Source organism: Dicentrarchus labrax, unplaced genomic scaffold (genome assembly GCF_905237075.1).
Source record: "Dicentrarchus labrax unplaced genomic scaffold, dlabrax2021, whole genome shotgun sequence".
Taxonomy (NCBI): Eukaryota; Metazoa; Chordata; class Actinopteri; family Moronidae; genus Dicentrarchus; species Dicentrarchus labrax.
The window spans coordinates 26,331,287-26,349,466 of NW_026136720.1; the positions used below are offsets into that span (position 1 = coordinate 26,331,287).

The window sequence follows — 18,180 nt, forward strand, 5'->3', positions numbered from 1 at the left end:
TTATACTTTCCATGAGTTCACTAAATGAACACTATAAGTACCTGCAATTTAGTATATTTTTTAAAAATACACCATACAATTTATGATACACAATAAAGTACACTAAAATTACAATAAAAGTGCATTTTAAATATTCTTTAAATAAAGCAAAAGATGTAAAAGTATGCTTGTAATAACCTTTGTATACTTAATTATATTTATAATACTCTAATGAATAATACTTTGACCACACCATAGTTATTTCTAGATTGATAGTTAGATCCTGCTAGATTGCCATTGCCAATACTGTTGTTGCTGTGCACCTGTCTGTCTGTCTCTCTCTCTCTCTCTGTCTCTCACCCCAACTGGTCGAGACAGACGACCACCCACCTCGAGCCGAAGGATCTGTCCTAGGTTTCTGCCTTTTAACAGGCAGTTTTTCCTTGCCCTTGTCTCCAAGGTCTTGCTCATGGTGGTACTGTTGGGTCTCTGTAAATAATGTTTTAAAGAGTTCGGTCTAGACCTGCTCTATTTGAAAAGTGTCCTGAGATAACTTCTGTTATGAATTGGTAAATGGTAAATGGACCTGTACTTGTATAGCGCCTTTCTAGTCTTCCGACCACTCAAAGCACTTTTACACTACGTGCCACATTCACCCTTTCACACACTTTCACTCAGTGATGGCAAAGTCCATCGAACAGAAACTAACATTCATACAGGATGCACAGCATCGGGAGCAATTCGGGGTTCAGTATCTTGCTCAAGGATACTTCGACATGTGGCACCAGGAGCTGGGGATTGAACCCACAACCTTCCGATTAAGGAATGACCTGCTCTGCCTCTGAGCCACAGCCGCTTGGCGCTATACAAATAAATTAAATTGAATTGAATTGAATTGAAATTGAAATTGAATTTCCTATTTTTTCTTTCCTCATTCCCTTCTTTGTGTTTTGTTTTTTTCTTTCCTTTTTGACCACTTTCATCTGTCACCATTCCTTTTTTTTTCCTTTCTTCCATTCTTTTAACTTCAAATTTCTTAAAATGTTCCTTCATTACTATTATTTTAAGGTCAATACATACTTTTGTTTGTTCTTTTTCTCTTTCTAATCCTCCATTCTTCTTTTTTCCTCCCTTTCTCTTTTGTCACCACTCTTTCTTTCCTGATTACCTGTATTTTAATCCATGCGAATCTCTTTTCATTCTTTTCTTTGAGCTTTTGCAGGGTAAGCTTACGTATTTCTGCTCTCTTCCAAATCAGTGACAGAACACTGCGTTATAAAGTAGCATCAGAAACTACTCCCTCGACGCTGACCAGCAAAGAGCAGTCCTGCAGCAGATATCCTCACAACATGCTCACGGTTGGTCTTTCAGTGCCTACAATCCATCCCAGACCTCCTTCAGGGTGACTGTAGGTTTCAGTTCACACATCGTTCTCTTCCAGCCGTCTTGCAGAAGAGAAAAAGAGAAAGAAGTGCCTAATGTGATTCTAGCAGCAGCGTGTTAAAACGCAGCAGAGTTGGTCTGGCTGGAAATGTCATCAGTCTAAACAGAGGTGATATCCATTACAGGATAAGCTAAAGCAAGCACCGCCGCTGTATACTTGACTGAGGCTGATTGAGTCTGTTTATGTGGCTGGAGGAAATTAACAGAGAGAAACACGGTTCACTGTGTTCAGATGGAGGTTCTTATCGAGCTACAGCTGTGCAAAAAGCCTTCATTCATACAGTAATGTGGTCAGAACCTGCTGCACATACAATACTGCCTGTACAGCAGCGTATTTGCACATGCACAATAAATATATATACTGTATAACAACAATAGAATTTAAAAGAAATAGAACAAGAAGGAGAGCTGTTATATTGAGATTAAATATATTAGACCTTTTGAGATTTTTTTTTGAATAAAGATAATATAGATATTGACTGTAGTGATAGAAGACAGTAGTAGAAGTAGATAGTTCCACAGGGATGGTCCTCTGTTTTTCAGTGAATATTAATTGAGGGGACTCCAACATTACGGAAGAAAAAGTATTTGTAGAATATGAGTGAATGTCTGAGGAATGAGTATATATTTATATGTTTAGTAAAGCTCTTTGAGCATGAATTAAATGTGAGAAACCTGAGTTAATTCAGTGTTGTCAGTGGATATGTTGGCAGTAGCTCAGTGTTGGGGTGGCAGTAACTCAGTGTATAGGGACTTGGCTTGGGATCCAAATCCCACAGACCACAATATGGAGTGTGGACTGGTAGCTGGAGAGGTGCCAGTTTTACCTCCCGCTAACGTGGCGAGCCCATCACTCCACCATCTCTCTCCCTGTTGCAATGCCACAAGTGTGAAGTGTGTATTTCAGCCTGTGTGTGTGTGTAAGAATAAAAAAGAGTGAAAAGAAGAATTCCCCCTAGGGGATCAATAAAGTATATATCTTATCTTATCACTCAGTGATGGCAAAGCCCATCGGACAGAAACTAACGCATCAGGAGCAATTTGGGATTCAGTATCTTGCTCAAGGATGGTGGGAGGAGCCGGGGATCAAACCAACAACCTTCTGATAAGTGGACGACCCGCTCTGCCTCTAAACCACAGTTTTGAGTGTAGTAGTGTTTTCAATTCAATTCAATTCAATTTTATTTGTATAGCGTCATTTCATAGCAGAAGTTATCTCAGGACACTTTTCAAATAGAGCAGGTCTAGACCGAACTCTTTAAAACATTATTTACAGAGACCCAACAGTACCACCATGAGCAAGCACTAGGCGACAAGGGCAAGGAAAAACTGCCTGTTAAAAGGCAGAAACCTAGGACAGATCCTTCGGCTCTAGGTGGGTGGTCTTCTGCCTCGACCAGCTGGGGTGAGAGAGAGAGAGAGAGAGAGAGAGAGGAAGAAGGGTGTAGAGGGGTAAAGAGAGAAGGACAGAGACAGAGACAAAGGCAACAACAGTAGCAACAACTATTAAATGATGATGATGAACATGAAGAAGATGGGGAACGATGGACAATAATAATAGTAATAATAGTAACACTAATATCAGTGATATTAGCAATGGCAATCTAGCAGGACCATGGCAGGAGGCTCCACCAGGATCGATAAGAACCTGCGAGACGAGAAAGCACAAGAACTCCGGGGAGGAAGTGAAGTTAGTAACATGCATTAATGGAACATGAATGAGTGCAGAAAGAGAGAGGAAGAGAGTAGCTCAGTGCATCATGGGAAATCCCCATGTCTAGGCCTATAGCAGCATAACTAAGGGATGGTTCAGGACTCACCTGATCCAGCCCTAACTATAAGCTTTATCAAAGAGGAATGTCTTAAGCCTACTCTTGAATGTGGTGAGGGTGTCTGCCTCCCGAACCACAACTGGAAGCTGGTTCCACAGGAGAGGAGCTTGGTAACTGAAGGCTCTGGCTCCTGTTCTACTTTTAGAGACTATAGGAACCACAAGTAGCCCTTAAGTACAGGTGATATAATTCCAGTTTGTTCCACTGACTCGTTTTCTTAAAGTTAACTTTTTATTATTATTTTAAAAAATGTAAGCATGCAAGCTATATAACTTAATTTTTTTTTTTTATTTCAGTCTATTAATCATCATAAGCCCAAATAATATGCATACAAATAATTCTTAATGATCCCCCAAAGTGTAAAAATGTCATGTTAGTCAAATAAAAAATAACTAACATTTTGATAATCAATTATTTATAAATTGTTTTTATTATACGTCAGCTGTTTTGACAGGTTATGTAATAATTTGCTTTAGTGGAAGAAAATTGAGCAAATTTAAACTTGGTGGTAACGTTTGTATAAAGAAGATACATTTAAGTGACTTCATTCAGATAAATTCTGTGAACAGGAGAAATGCTGCATATGACTGTTACCTCAATTAACTGAATGGAATTTCTACAATTAACTTAATTTACCCAAGTTAAGTAAGTTTACTATTACTACTAGTAGTACTTCTACTCAAATCAATTATCTTTCATGCTTAAATTATTTGAGTTACTAAACTTACACATCTTAAGGCAATTGGTTTCCTGAAACAGTTTGAGTTGAACAAACTCATCAGGGTTCACAGTGTAGTGATTTAAATAGCCTTTAATATCTCATGGCTGTTTAGTCATAGTAAAAAACATGCATGTGTTTCAACCATTCAGGCATTCATCAGGCTAAATACAGGGCCTGAATGACTGAAACACGTGCAGTAGGCCTGTTTTCTTAACCTCTTTATTCAACAATCCACTGTTGTTTGGTGTCATTCATCACACTGACCACATTATTATATCTGGTTAATTACTATATCTAATGATTAAGTACACTGACAGTATAATATTTGCTTGTGTAATACTTCCCTATATCCAATCAGATAAGCTACAGTCTGTTTTCCTCACAAATTACTTTCATCTCAGTACAAAATAGGTTTTCTGCTGTCCACTGCTGTCCTCTGGTGCTGAGAAAGACACACTGCAGCCAGAAAGATGGAGACGAAAAACATGTAAAGACAGAGCATTTAGTGTTTTTCTGTTGCTTTATATACAGCAAGCAGAAATCTGTACAGAGAACAAACAGATATTATTTATGCATGAAAAATACAAAGAGGCAGACAACAATTCACTGAAGAAACTGTCTAACTGAGTTAAATATTTATATTTATTCATGTACTGTAACAACAGAACCAGAGCTTGCATGATAACTGGCTGATGGTCTGGTTGTACAGTGTCTGTGAAGCTGGATCTGATCTGGAGTCTGTTGTTTTGGACGTGTTCTCAGTGAATTCTTAGTTTAGTTCACATGCAGATAGTCAGTGTGTCTCATCTCTCCTGGAGGTAGTGGATGAGGACTTTATCTGAGCGCACGATGTGACCAGGTTTACTGAACCCCCACGACTGCTTCTGGATGCCTGCACATGCACACATGCACACACACACATACACACACACACACACACACACACACACACAGACAAACAAGGACAAGTCTTATATCAAATATAAAGCACTAACCTGACATTATAATGCCCATCAGTACACTCTTTTTAGATTAAAGAATACAAAAGTATATAATGTCATGTTCATTGAATGTGAAATCATAGCGCTCACGGTGGGAACAGTTGGGTCTGTAGGACTACGGCCTAGACTATAATAAAAGTGTCCTGTATAGCCCCAAATCATAACAGAAGTTATCTCAGGACACTTTTCAAATAGAGCAGGTCTAGACCGAACTCTTTATAACATTTACAGAGAGAGAGAGAGAACAGAGGTAATGACAGAAGGACAGAGACAGAGACAAAGGTGCACAGCAACAACAGTAGCAACAACTACACTAATAGTAGTGACTGATGATGATGATGAACATGAAGAAGATGATGACAACGACGACAACAACAACGATGGGGGACAATGAGCAGTGATTAATACAATAATAACAATAATAATAATAATAATAATAATAATAATAATAACAATAATATCAGTGATATTAGCAATGGCAGTCAAGCAGGACCATGGCAGGAGGCTCCACTAGGATCTATGAGAACTTTATGTGGGAATTAAATGAATTAAAGGTGTTTGGGGTCACCGTGTTAAAAGGTTATATAAGATTTAAAACATTAATATGGTAGCATACAACTATTAGCTATGTAAAGATATAGTGGAATCATGGGGTCCTGACCTTAGAATTCAGCTGCTATATGCTCTACTATGTTCAGCAGCTAGTCTCTAACTGTGTCTGTCTGCTGTTTGCTGCTGGCCAGGTAGTGTACAGTGGGTTGATCAGAGAGATTTCACTAAAAACAGCTCCCTGCTGCTGCTGAGACTCAATCATACAAAATAACTGCTTGTCCAGTATCAACTTGTACAGTGTGATGTAGAAACTTGAAGCCACCAGTGCACATCCACTGAGAATGGACTTTACAGTGAAGTAAGAGACATCTTGTGTCCAGCAGGAAAACTTTAGGAATTAAATAATATTTGCATATTCAGAGATTCTGGAATTCTAGAAAAGAATTTTTATGTAGAAGTTATACTTTCTTTGCAGAAAAAACAAAGGGCTATTGCAAATGAATTTAGCTATTGGCTGATCTGGAAGCATGTGATGTGGTGGCAACTTTTGTCATCAACCACTGTTGATTGTTAGTGATGGGAATTCCGGCTCTTTGTAGAGAACCGGTTCTTTTGGCTCGGCTCACTAAAAAGAGCCGACTCCTTTGGCTCCCAAGTGGCTCCTCAGATTTTTTGTTGCTTAAATTAATTTATTACCAAATTCTGTGTAAAATGAATTATTAATGTAAATACATGCATTATATCAAATGTTTATTATTTATATGGATTTATTAATATACTCAACATGGAACAGAGCGTTACTAAAATAAATTATAAAATACAAAAACAAAGACCCATCTCAATTAGACAAAAAGCTGCTCAATATGAAATTTGAACTTTGCACAGTCGACACTCTGCCTTTGAACTGTCTATCACATTAAAATGTGTCCAAACTTTACTACGGTTCCTGTCACTCATGTTCCTCACCTTTCCAGTGTGTGGTCTGTCTATGTAGCCCCAAGTTCTCTCGCTCTCTCATGTCTCCCTCCCTCCTGTTCACATGCTCACTGTGCCATGTGTGTATGTAACAACCCCCCGCTCCTAATCCGGAGCCGGCTCCCGTCGCTCACTTCAGCCGGATCGTTCGTGACCAACCCATCACTATTGACTGTAAAAGCTCCAGCGGAGTCTGACAGCAGACTCTGGTTAGCTGGTTTGCTGTGTTAGCTCTTACTACCAGCAGCTATATTTCTGCAACACTGAACAGTCTGGCCAGTGATACCTGCTCCTTTTTTTTATTTTCTGAGAGGGATGAAGGTAGCAGAATTTAGGGGTTGAGACACTTTAAGCAAGCAAAGCCAAGTAAGGAAATTGACCGACTGAGATGTAGTGAAGTCATACTGTACCTCTGAGCACTGCATACAAGCCCTGCAGACCCTGCTTCAAAACACTGCTGTCATCCTCTGTCACAAACCTCCTGCCATCTGAAGATAAGAACAGCAGAAAACAGTTCAAATTAAGTTTTGCTGGAGATGTTTCCGAGGTATAATAATGTTAGTGTGGACCAATTTTAATACTTTATTATAAACTAATACATTTTTCTGCTGTTAACCAAACCTGAAATTATTACAGTGACACACTAGATTTCACATCTGTCAATCAATCTGTAATTTTATTCAGGTAACGCTGTCACTGTCATATCACCTTTGTGCATACGTCAGCGACTGTTTATCCAGTCTGGAGCCACATTGTTACCATCCACTGTTTAGATCTTGGTGATTTTTAACTCTAGATTTGAACGTTTAACATTAGCAGCAGCTCGGCTCGCAGCCCCTCCGGGACGTCCTTTGTCTGTCCAACAGTGTGGGAGAAGCAGTGATTGTTAAGGTGGAACTTCTTTATTCAGTGTGTTTAGTGGTTTTAATCAGCGGGTCTGTTTGTTTCGGAAAGGAGGAGACCTCTGTGGATAATTGGGTTCCCGGTAAATGGTAAATGGACCTGTACTTGTATAGCGCCTTTCTAGTCTTCCGACCACTCAAAGCTCTTTTACACTACATGCCACATTCACCCTTTCACACACATTCACTCAGTGATGGCAAAGTCCATCGAACAGAAACTAACATTCATACACCAATGCACGGCATCGGGAACAATTCGGGGTTCAGTATCTTGCTCAAGGATACTTCGACATGTGGCACCAGGAGCCGGGGATTGAACCAACAAACTTCCGATTAGTGGAAGACTTTTCTACAATTCAGTAAACTGGATATAAATATTTAATTTTATATTCAATGTATAACAATAACAGTAGAACAGCTGATAAACTGTACATTGAACAGACAAACAGTAAACACAATAACTGCAGGAAGTTTGTGTAGATAACAATTTTTAGGAACTTTTAATATAATTCTCTGTATATCTTACCGGTATTAAATACATTTTGAACAATCATACATACTTCTTTTTTGACAAATTCAGTGCTTGTTCTTTTTGGATTTTCTAATACAAATTAGAAATAAGTTTAGATCTTAAACAATAATCTTTCACAAATAACTGGTTTTCTTACACCCCTTAAGGATCCAGTGTGTAGGATTTAGTGCCATCTTCACCCTCCCCTTCCAAGTGTGTAGGAGAAACTATGGTGGCCACGAAACAAGCACACAAACACTCCTATCTAGAGCCAGTGTTCGGTTTGTATTCTGCACTACTGTAGGAACATGGTGGTTCAACATGGCAGACTCTGTAGAAGAGGACCCGCTCCCACTGTAGACATAAACAGCTCATTCTAAGGTAACAAAAACATAATGATTCCTATTTTCAGGTCAAAACATACCTATGAATATTATATTCCATTTCCAACAATAGACCCTCCTAAATGTGACACACTGGACCTTTAAACGATACTGATGGGGTTATGTGATTAGCAATCTCCATCCTCTGATAAAGAGATGGAATTGAAAGTTTAGGTAAAAGCTGGTGAAATTAAGATTAATTAAATTAAGAAAATAAATGTTTTAACTTCAAAGTTTAAGAGGATAAACCAAATTAATTATAGCTTCATGTAACAGCACAGGCAACATATTTGCTCTCTCTCATATTGATCCAAATACAATTGGATCAGATATGGAACTTGACTGCATGAAGGGGGTAAATGTGAATTGAGTTTAGTTCAGTTCAGAGTGACAGCAGAGAGTCAGCTTCATGCTCAAACTCACGTTTGCCCTTCAGGTACATCATGGACTGAGGACCCCAATGGACGTTCAGCTGAGGGGAAAGAGATGACAGCTGTGGTGAGAGGGTGAGGAGCAGTAAACCAATAGAGAATGTGAGTGTCTGGTGAGCATTACCTTCTGTGCATGACAGCACTCTTCCAACAGGGAGACGACTAAAGTACACGTCCAGACCACTGTGACTGTTATCTTCTGGAACAACACCACACAGACAACACAAATCAGGCTCTTCTCTGTTCTGGCTCCACAGTGGTGGAATCACTCACTGCCAAGGTTGGGTAGTAAATTATTACATATAATCTGGATGACATAATCAGATTACAAAAAAGAAGAAAGTCTTTAAATTAAATTTGAAAAATTATGGAACTTTTTTATGGTAACATACTCTAGATAGAGGAATGGGGTCAATCTCATCTCTCTCCCACACAGCCTCTGACTGGTCAATGTACTCAACCCAAGGCATGATGGGATTGCCAGTGGACGGGTAACAACCATGATAACAATGGACAAACATGGAAAAATGTAAATAATCTCAGAATATATTGGGTGTTATTTGACCAACTGTAAATGCTGAATATGTTAAAATTAATTTTATTAGCATTAAAAATGTTTTAAGATAGAGAAAAGAATATTTGTGGAACTGTGGCTGTGTTTATTATATTAAGAGGTGCAATATTTTCAGGGTTCGATTCTTTTTTTGGGGGGTGGGGCTATTTTGGTATTTTGGGACGATTTTGGTTTTTTCAGGACAGCAGAAGAGTGACAGGAAAGGGAGAGAGAAAGAGGATGACATGCAGCAAAGGGCCACAAGCTGGTTTCAAACACATGGTCAGTGCACCAAGGATTCTACAAGGTGAGCCACCAGGACGCCCCATCAATGTTCGATTTTGAATTAATCCGAAAGTATTCAGATTAGATTACATTTCTTTGTAATTCACTGGATTTCCTAAAGTCGCCATGTAATTTATATTCAATTCATTTCAATTTTCAATTCAATTTTATTTGTATAGCGCCAATTCATAACAGAAGTTATCTCAGGACACTTTTCAAATAGAGCAGGTCTAGACCGAACTCATATAACTCATATTCAGTAACTAACTACATTTCAAAGTCATTTGACCCAACACTGGTCACTGCACATTTTCTGCTGCAGGCTGCAGTTTTGGAGATGCTCTGACCAAGGTCGCTAGCCATCACAATTTAGCCCTTGTCAAAGTCGCTCAAATCCTCACGCTGCCCATTTTTCCTGCTTCTATCATTAATGTTCACTTTCTGCCTGATATATCCCACCCACTGACATGATAACCAGATAATCAGTGTTATTCACTTCACCTGTCAGTGCTCATAATGTTATGGCTGATTGGTGTATATTACCCACAAATTTCACATTTTTTTTAGTTTTGTGTGAGTTTCACCAATCATAGCAGTCCCAGTGCAAAACATTGTGCCATACCACACCAAGCTACTCAAGATTTTATTCTCACTGGAACAAGTTGCCTTTGATTTTTCATAAATGTGGCTTCAATCCTGGTGGGACTTGAGTGAAGAATGTTAAGAAGGACTCCTGCTGTAGCCTCATACTTTACAGCTAAAATTCCACCGTGGACATTAATGGATTAGGAGGATGATGGTAATTGTAATCTTAGCTGTAGCTAACCCTTCCCAAAAATCAAGGTTATTACTGTAATTCAGTCAGCCTACTCACGTTTGAAATGTTTATTACAGCAGTATAACATATTTAGATTTTGGCGTCTAGGCTCCGACCTCATCACTCCCCGCAGATATGTTTACGTAAAGATATTGGGGAGTGATGAGCAAATACCTTAAACCCTAGCCAGAGCCTACAGGTGGATGCTGGGGTGGTGGTGGGGCTTACAGCGCAGCAGGCAGCAATAGCTTACAGAGCAGCAGCGATGTGATCCAAGGCAACGCGGCATTGACAGAGCAGACGGAGAGCTGGGAAATGGGGCAGTTTAAATAGACCGCCAGATTGGAAGGGAGTGCTTGGTTAGTGATTATAGAATGAGGCATGTCATGTGTACATAGCAGCACAGCTCGAGTTGACTGCCTGAACTAGCTCGCAGGCTTCACTCCATTTATTTTATCTTTTACCCTTTTTGAAACATGTTATTATTTTACTGCCTACTTTGTATATTTTTCTCTTTTGTACAGCTGCATGCTGCTTCAGCAGTCATTGATCAAGTGAAAACAAATATTGATGGTCACAGCTTCTCTAAGTAGACTGTTTTGCAGTACTTTACTTTGTTTTGTTTGTCAGGGGGAAAAAAAGCATTTTAAAGCTGTAGTCTTTTATATTATATGTGATAAATGATGATTAAATAAATTGGTAGATTAATAATTAACAGCAAAACATGAGTAAGCATCAGTATACCAATGTAAGTAAATACAATTATTTTAACTGAGTAGTTATTCAAATATGTAAATATTAATACTGACATAACAATAGAATTTTCATCAGTGCATTGGTCAATTTTACATAAATGAAATTAAACAAATGCATTTCAAATATTAGTTAGTATACACTGTACAAAAAAAACATTAGTAAAAAAAACAGTATTATTCCAGCAGCTGGAGCACCAAATATACTATAACTTAACAAAAAAATAACTGACTCTTAAAATTACAGTATTTTTCTGTAATTAAAGTTAATTTTAATATTTTAGTTTTTAGCTTTAATTTAAGATACAATCAAAAATTAGTTCTGAAAGAAAAAACTCACATTAGACTGAATGTAAAAACTTGTGTCCACTCACCATATCTGCTACGGTGAGAGCAGCCGGACCAGTCGCAGCATGTGTGTGTGTGGCTCGGAGCAATGTTCCAGGCTGCTTTTATCCCCCATCAGCAGCAGTAACGGGTTCGATCCCGCTCCCTGTGAGGCCTGGCAGGACTCCTGTTTACTAGATCCTCAAAAACAGCTCAAAAACACTGTCTGACGTCACAACCGTGATCTGTAGCAAGGAACATCAATAGTATGGAGCTGTGTTTGTGTGTGTGCTGTTGTCCCAGTGAGTAACACACAGGTATTTCATGTTGCTGCTGTTTTTATTTCCATTAGAGGTTTCCCAGTAGCAGGAAATTACCTTATTTCTGAACGTTCTTACACCTGAGCATCACTGATTATCTTCACAGCAGCCTTCACCTTCATCCTTCATCCTTCATCCTAATAAACTGGATTTGGTACTTGCATGGACTGCATATATAAGTCCCTCCAGGACTTTGTGGGCTTTTTTTGGGATAGTTGCGGTTTTTTCTTGTATAATTGTTTTAAAATAGAAGGCACCTTGTTCCAGTGGGAGGGTGAATGTGAGACATGTCTGCATCTATACAACTAGAAACGAAGAAGTGAGTTTGGTGACGTATGGCTCGACGTTTTGTGCAGGAAACTACGATTGGTCAAATTGTGGCCTCTGTGTCAACCTAAGAGACATTTTAGTAGTGTAGTAGTTCATAAAAATAGAAGGCAACTTGTTCCAGTGAGAATAGAATCGCTAGCAGCTGGGTGACGTATGGTTCAACATTTTGCAAGGGGACTGCTATGATTGGTGAAACTCTCAGGAGACTACAATAATCGCTCAAATTTGCGGAAAAGTTGCAGTGATTGGACAAAATTGCAAAGTCGCACAGAATTCATTGGGATTGGTTAAAATTTGTCTTAACTGTTCCAATCACAACATTGCAACTTCCTGGAGGGACTGATTTATAGAAATGCAAAGGTCCACATGACTGGATTAAGTTGTTAGTGGGCCTGAGGTAGCTTTTTACCCCCCATATTCCTTGGAGGGTACATGTGAGTACAATAAACTAAAATATTTAAAGACCAGTGTGTAGTTGTAGGCCACGAAACTGACACAAAGTGCAGAAGGCCCTATCTAGACTAGTGTGTAGTTTGTCTGTTCTGTGCTACTGTAGAAAGACAGCGGTTCAATATAGCGGCCTCCGCAGAAGAGGAGTCACTTCAATCTGAGCTTTGTGGGGGTCTTTAAAATAACTATAAAAACTGATATATAAGAGTGTTCGAGTTTTCAAACAATCATTTATTCAGAAAGAAATCTACATTTACAATAATTTGCAGCAAAGTCAATCACAGATTACAATACAAAAAATTGTTTATATTCTAATATTTATATTCTAACAATATTCGTTCTGTAACTGGTCTTGGAAACTAATAAAAATGACATATCTGACCAAAACAAGGAAATTCAGCAGCTTTTTTCCCCGCATAAGAAAAAACAAATATGAACATCAGTTCAGTCAAATGTTCTCCCAAAGATGTCAGTGATGTACTTACTGTACCAAATAAATATATGAATCTAGAAAACAGTGCAATATGGTCTGTCCTGACAGTGGGATTTAACACGGATACAAAAGCATTAGAATACACCATTGTATATCAGCAGTATTTTCATTTAACAGTGGATTGCAAAGCATGCTCCATACAGGTTTTATTTCAGATTGGACTTTCAAATTACTTCTGTGTCTATCTTGAAGTGTTCCTTTATTTATGCACATGCACAGTGGCATCCATACTTGACTTTCCACTCTCAGCAGAGGACCCAGAAAGAGAGACAGTGACTTCACTCCAGGGCTGGGTCTAGAGAAATATTCATGGAGTGTACAAAGGGTGGCATGGAGACTTTAAGGGGTGGTGATTTAATCACAAACATACTGTTTAATTGATTTTAAGGGGAATCCATTCCAGTGGCAGGCATGTCTGTTTGTTTATGTTGGTCATATAGAGACATCACTATTAAAGGTTCAGTATGTAACATTTGGGAGGATCTATTAGCAGAAAATAAGCATTGTGTTTTTGTTACCTTGGAATTAACCGTTTTTGTCCACAGAGGGAGCGGGTCCTCCATTGAGGGCACCATGTTTCTACAGTAACCCAGAAAATCAAACACTGACTCTAGATAGGCCCTTTAACAATTTTTGAGACTTTCACAGCCACTGTAGTTTCTCCTACACACTTGGAAGGCTGAGCTGTATAAATGGTTGCAATCTGCAACTTTACTGCTAGATGCAACTAAATTATACACACTGGTTCTAATTGATTAGTTGTCAACTATTAAATCAATCAGCATCTACTTTAATTACCGATTAATTTTATTTTATTACGACCACTGGACTTGTTTTTAGAGAAAGCAACCTTTACACTTTACAACATAAAAAATAATGCTTGGTGGATATATTATAGAGAAATTCCAGTATATTATAGACTCAACTCTTTAAAATTTGACTACTTTTAGACCAAAAATTTAAAAAGTGTTTCCAAGGGAGATTTCTTCCAAGCAGTGTTGAGTTTCTTTTAAAAACAGCATTAGACTTTCATGTTGGGAAATACACTGTACACAAAAACAGTTGAATTAATAAAATATGACAAATCCAAATAATTAAAGGCCTTTTTTCTCTGGACGCAGGGGACACTTACATTTTAAAAAGAGCTCCTGTGGTCTAGCACAATCAGCCTATATTTAGTCTGTTAAGATGTACTGGTTACTACCAAAAAGAATTCTCTACCTCCAGTACCTTTAAAGACCACAGAAACACCAGATAAATATTACTTTTATTTTGGAACCTGTTCGGCCTGTTCATAAATTCAATTAGTCTCAAGTCTGATCTTAAAGCAAATAAATAAATAAATTAATGTACTTTAAAAGTCCAAAATGGGACAATACATACAATGGGACGGACACCCTACAAAGGGCTATGACATATAACAATGTTTTACAGTATTAATTGTATTTAAACACTTAAACTGTTCAATTACACTGCATCTGAACAGCTTGAAAGCTGCAGTAGGTAACTTTTAAATAACTTTTAGTCATATTTGCTTTCACTATATCCTGACAGTAATACATAAGACAGATAATCTGTGTAGTGAAAGTTTCAGCAAATATGACAAAAAGTTATTTTTTATTATTAATAAAAGTTACCTACTGCAGCTTTAAATACAAAGCAGAACAGCAACATTGCTCTGAAGAAACCATGCAATCAAATAATGTTACATTCAGAATAATACCTCGGAACTATGTTTGTCCAGTATTGACAGCAGAACAATAATATCAGAAACCACCCCACTCCTGAGCACACCAGTATGGACATCACATTAACCAGTAAAGCTTTCTAAGAACATGTAGAACTTAAACACTGTGAATGAACTAATACAGATGTTAAATTAAAGCATTTTGCATGGGCTTTGGTGATTGTTTTGTTTATCACTGCTGTCATGTGACAGCCTTCAAACTGCCCAGATTAAAAGGAAAATCAACAATCGTTAGTAATATGCCAACCCCCCCTGCATGAATTCAAACATCCATGTGGTACGGCTGTTTTTCTTAGATCCTAACCAGGTCAGGTCTCCACAGTGTTATTCCGAAGTATCAGAATATATCATACTTGAACATGGCCTTGACAATCTGCGTGAGACAGTGTCCAAACTCATCCAGGACCATATGCTCAGCCTGGCTGGGGCTCTGGGCCTCCCCCTCAGCCTCCTCAGACTGGGCCAGCAGGCAGCCGCACACAGCCTCCACCACAGCAGGGGTTATCACTGATACAGGCCATCTGAACACACACACACATATATTAACATGAGGGATAGGCACATTCCTCTGGTGCTACCATCATTTAACTTGATGAGTACCACCCGTATATTACCATAATCAAAACCCCTAAAATGGCCGTTCCTGTGGAGCCAGCGTCACCTTTCTCCTTTCCTGTACTTAGAAATGCTATGGCTAATCTATGTTGAAGAGGCATCCACATTCTGAAGATGGTTAAAAGATAAAAAGAACATTAAAAGTCACAACTTCAGTTAGCTAGTTAATGTTAAAAAGTGCTACCAAACTAGCTAACTAACGACTGATGTAAATTAGCTAGCTAGTTAGCTAGTCTTTTGCTAACATTGGTGTCAGTACCCAATCCGTACCTTCTGCCAGTTTGGTACTGCACATGTGTAACTCTCAACAGAGATGAGAAGGACACTTCCATCATCAGCTCCAGAAAATACATTGTGTTAAATGATGCATTCTCTAATTTAAAACTAATTTACTTCTCAACTAAGGCAGCATTAATAACTTTACACAATTCCGGTGCCACTTTTGCTAACATTAGCCAAGTTTTCTGAAAACTGTGCTTGCTGTTGCTACATACAGTATGTACATATGGTCCATGTATGTCTACAACATACTTATACATATGATGTACAGTTGCAATCAGAAATATTCATCCCCCTCACCCCAAAAGACATTATAGTGATGTGAAACCCCCAACTTCAGTACTTTGTGCCGCATCGCAGGGGTTTTAGCCAACTATAGACCGATTTGTTACCTCCCCTTCCTCTCTAAGATTCTGGAGAAAGTAGTCGCCAAACACTTGTGTGACTTTTTACATAACAACAGCTTATTTGAGGATTTTCAGTCAGGATTTAGAGTTCATCACAGCACAGAAACAGCTCTGCTTAAAGTTAATAATGACCTTTTGATTGCTTCCGACAATGGACTTGTCTCTGTACTTGTATTATTAGATCTTAGTGCTGCATTTGACACCAGTGACCATGATATTCTTTTACAGAGACTTGAGCATTAAATTGGCATTAAAGGAGCCGCACTAAGCTGGTTTAGGTCATACTTATCAGATCGTTCTCAGTTTGTACATGTTAACGATGAATCTTCCATAAATACTACAGTTAGTCATGGAGTTCCACAAGGTTCTGTACTTGGACTAATACTATTTACTTTATATATGCTACCTTTAGGCAAAATTATTAGGAATCACTCCATTAACTTTCATTGCTATGCAGATGATACACAGTTATATCTATCGATCAAGCCCGATGAATTTAATCAATTATCTAACCACATAAAGCAGACCTCTAGGACTGCCTTCTTTCATTCACTTCTTCCCCGGAGTTCTTGGGCTTTCTCGTCTTGCAGGTTCTTGTCGATCCTGGTGGAGCCTCCTGCCATGGTCCTGCTAGATTGCTATTGCCAATACTGTTGTTGCTGTGCACCTGTCTGTCTGTCTCTCTCTCTCTCTCTCTCTCTCTCTCTCTCTCTCTCTGCCTCTCTCTCTCTCTCTCTCTCTCTCACCCCAACTGGTCGTGACAGACGACCACCCACCTAGAGCCGGAGGATCTGTCCTAGGTTTCTGCCTTTTAACAGGCAGTTTTTCCTTGCCCTTGTCGCCAAGTGCTTGCTCATGGTGGTACTGTTGGGTCTCTGTAAATAATGTTATAAAGAGTTCGGTCTAGACCTGCTCTATTTGAAAAGTGTCCTGAGATAACTTCTGTTATGAATTGGCGCTATACAAATAAAATTGAATTGAATTGAATTTACGTAATATTACAAAAATTAGACACATCCTGTCACAGACGGATGCAGAAAAACTAATCCATGCATTTGTTACTTCTAGGCTGGATTACTGCAATTCGTTATTATCAGGCTGCCCCAATAAATCCATTAAGACGCTCCAATTAATTCAGAACGCTGCAGCACGACTACTGACAGGAACTAGAAAAAGAGATCACATCTCTCCTGTACTAGATTCTCTGCACTGGCTCCCTGTAAAATTTAGAATATAATTTAAAATCCTCCTCCTCACCTACAAAGCTCTTCATGGTCAGGCCCCTTCATATCTTAAAGAGCTCATAGTACCCTATTACCCCTCTAGAACACTGCGTTCTCTGAATGCTGGGCTACTTGTGGTTCCTATAGTCTCAAAAAGTAGAACAGGAGCCAGAGCCTTCAGTTACCAAGCTCCTCTCCTGTGGAACCAGCTTCCAGTTGTGGTTCGGGAGGCAGACACCCTCTCCACATTTATTTATTTATTTATTTATTTCACAGTAGGCTTAAGACATTCCTCTTTGATAAAGCTTATAGTTAGGGCTGGATCAGGTGAGTCCTGAACCATCCCTTAGTTATGCTGCTATAGGCCTAGACTATCGGGGGATTTCCCATGATGCACTGAGCTCCTCTCTTCCTCTCTCTCTCTTTCTGCACTCATTCATGTCCCATTAATGCATGTTACTAACTTCACTTCTTCCCCAGAGTGCTTTCTCGTCTCGCAGGTTCTCATGGATCCTGGTGGAGCCTCCTGCAATGGTACTGCTTGACTGCCATTGCTAATATCTTTTATAGAATAGCTTTTATAACTTCTAACAAATGTTTTCAGTAAGTGCTGACAAGCTTCTTACACCTCTTGATCGGAATCTTTGCCCATTCTTCACATGCAAAAGTCTATAGCTCAATGATGTTTGATGGCTTCCGTGCTGCAACTGCCTTCTCTAATTCCCACCAAAGATTTTCAATCAGATATAAATCTGGTGACTGAGAAGGCCACTCCAGGACGTTCCAGGATCTTTTTCTCAAACAAGCTTTGGTTGACTTGGAGGTGTGCTTGGGATCATTGTCTTGCTGGAA

The 18,180-nt window shown here is 38.9% G+C and overlaps 2 protein-coding genes across 4 annotated transcripts in view; both read right to left on the reverse strand.

Moving 5' to 3' along the window:
• Positions 1-4,577: 4,577 nt before the first annotated feature.
• LOC127353794 (spexin prohormone 2-like) lies at positions 4,578-12,545 on the reverse strand. 3 transcript variants are annotated; one of them, XM_051383360.1, is made up of 5 exons: positions 11,512-12,545; positions 8,855-8,926; positions 8,723-8,771; positions 6,914-6,991; positions 4,578-4,867 (listed from the first exon to the last, which is right to left on the reverse strand). In XM_051383360.1, exons 1-5 carry the CDS (start codon positions 11,512-11,514, stop codon positions 4,779-4,781), a joined length of 291 nt encoding a protein of 96 aa, XP_051239320.1. In that variant the 5' UTR covers positions 11,515-12,545; the 3' UTR covers positions 4,578-4,778. The 3 variants fall into 3 exon arrangements, with proteins under 3 accessions (XP_051239320.1, XP_051239319.1, XP_051239318.1); XM_051383359.1 differs by having other exon boundaries at positions 8,855-8,929; positions 11,512-12,544; XM_051383358.1 differs by lacking the exon at positions 11,512-12,545 and adding an exon at positions 9,123-9,804 and having other exon boundaries at positions 8,855-8,929.
• A 229-nt stretch (positions 12,546-12,774) lies between these two features.
• The window catches only part of tesmin (testis expressed metallothionein like protein), a 30,678-nt gene continuing 25,272 nt past the window's right edge, over positions 12,775-18,180 (reverse strand). The window contains exon 13 of the mRNA XM_051383215.1: positions 12,775-15,325. Within this exon, the coding sequence (XP_051239175.1) occupies positions 15,142-15,325 (184 nt within the window). The 3' untranslated portion in view covers positions 12,775-15,141. The remainder of the gene's footprint in view (positions 15,326-18,180) is intronic.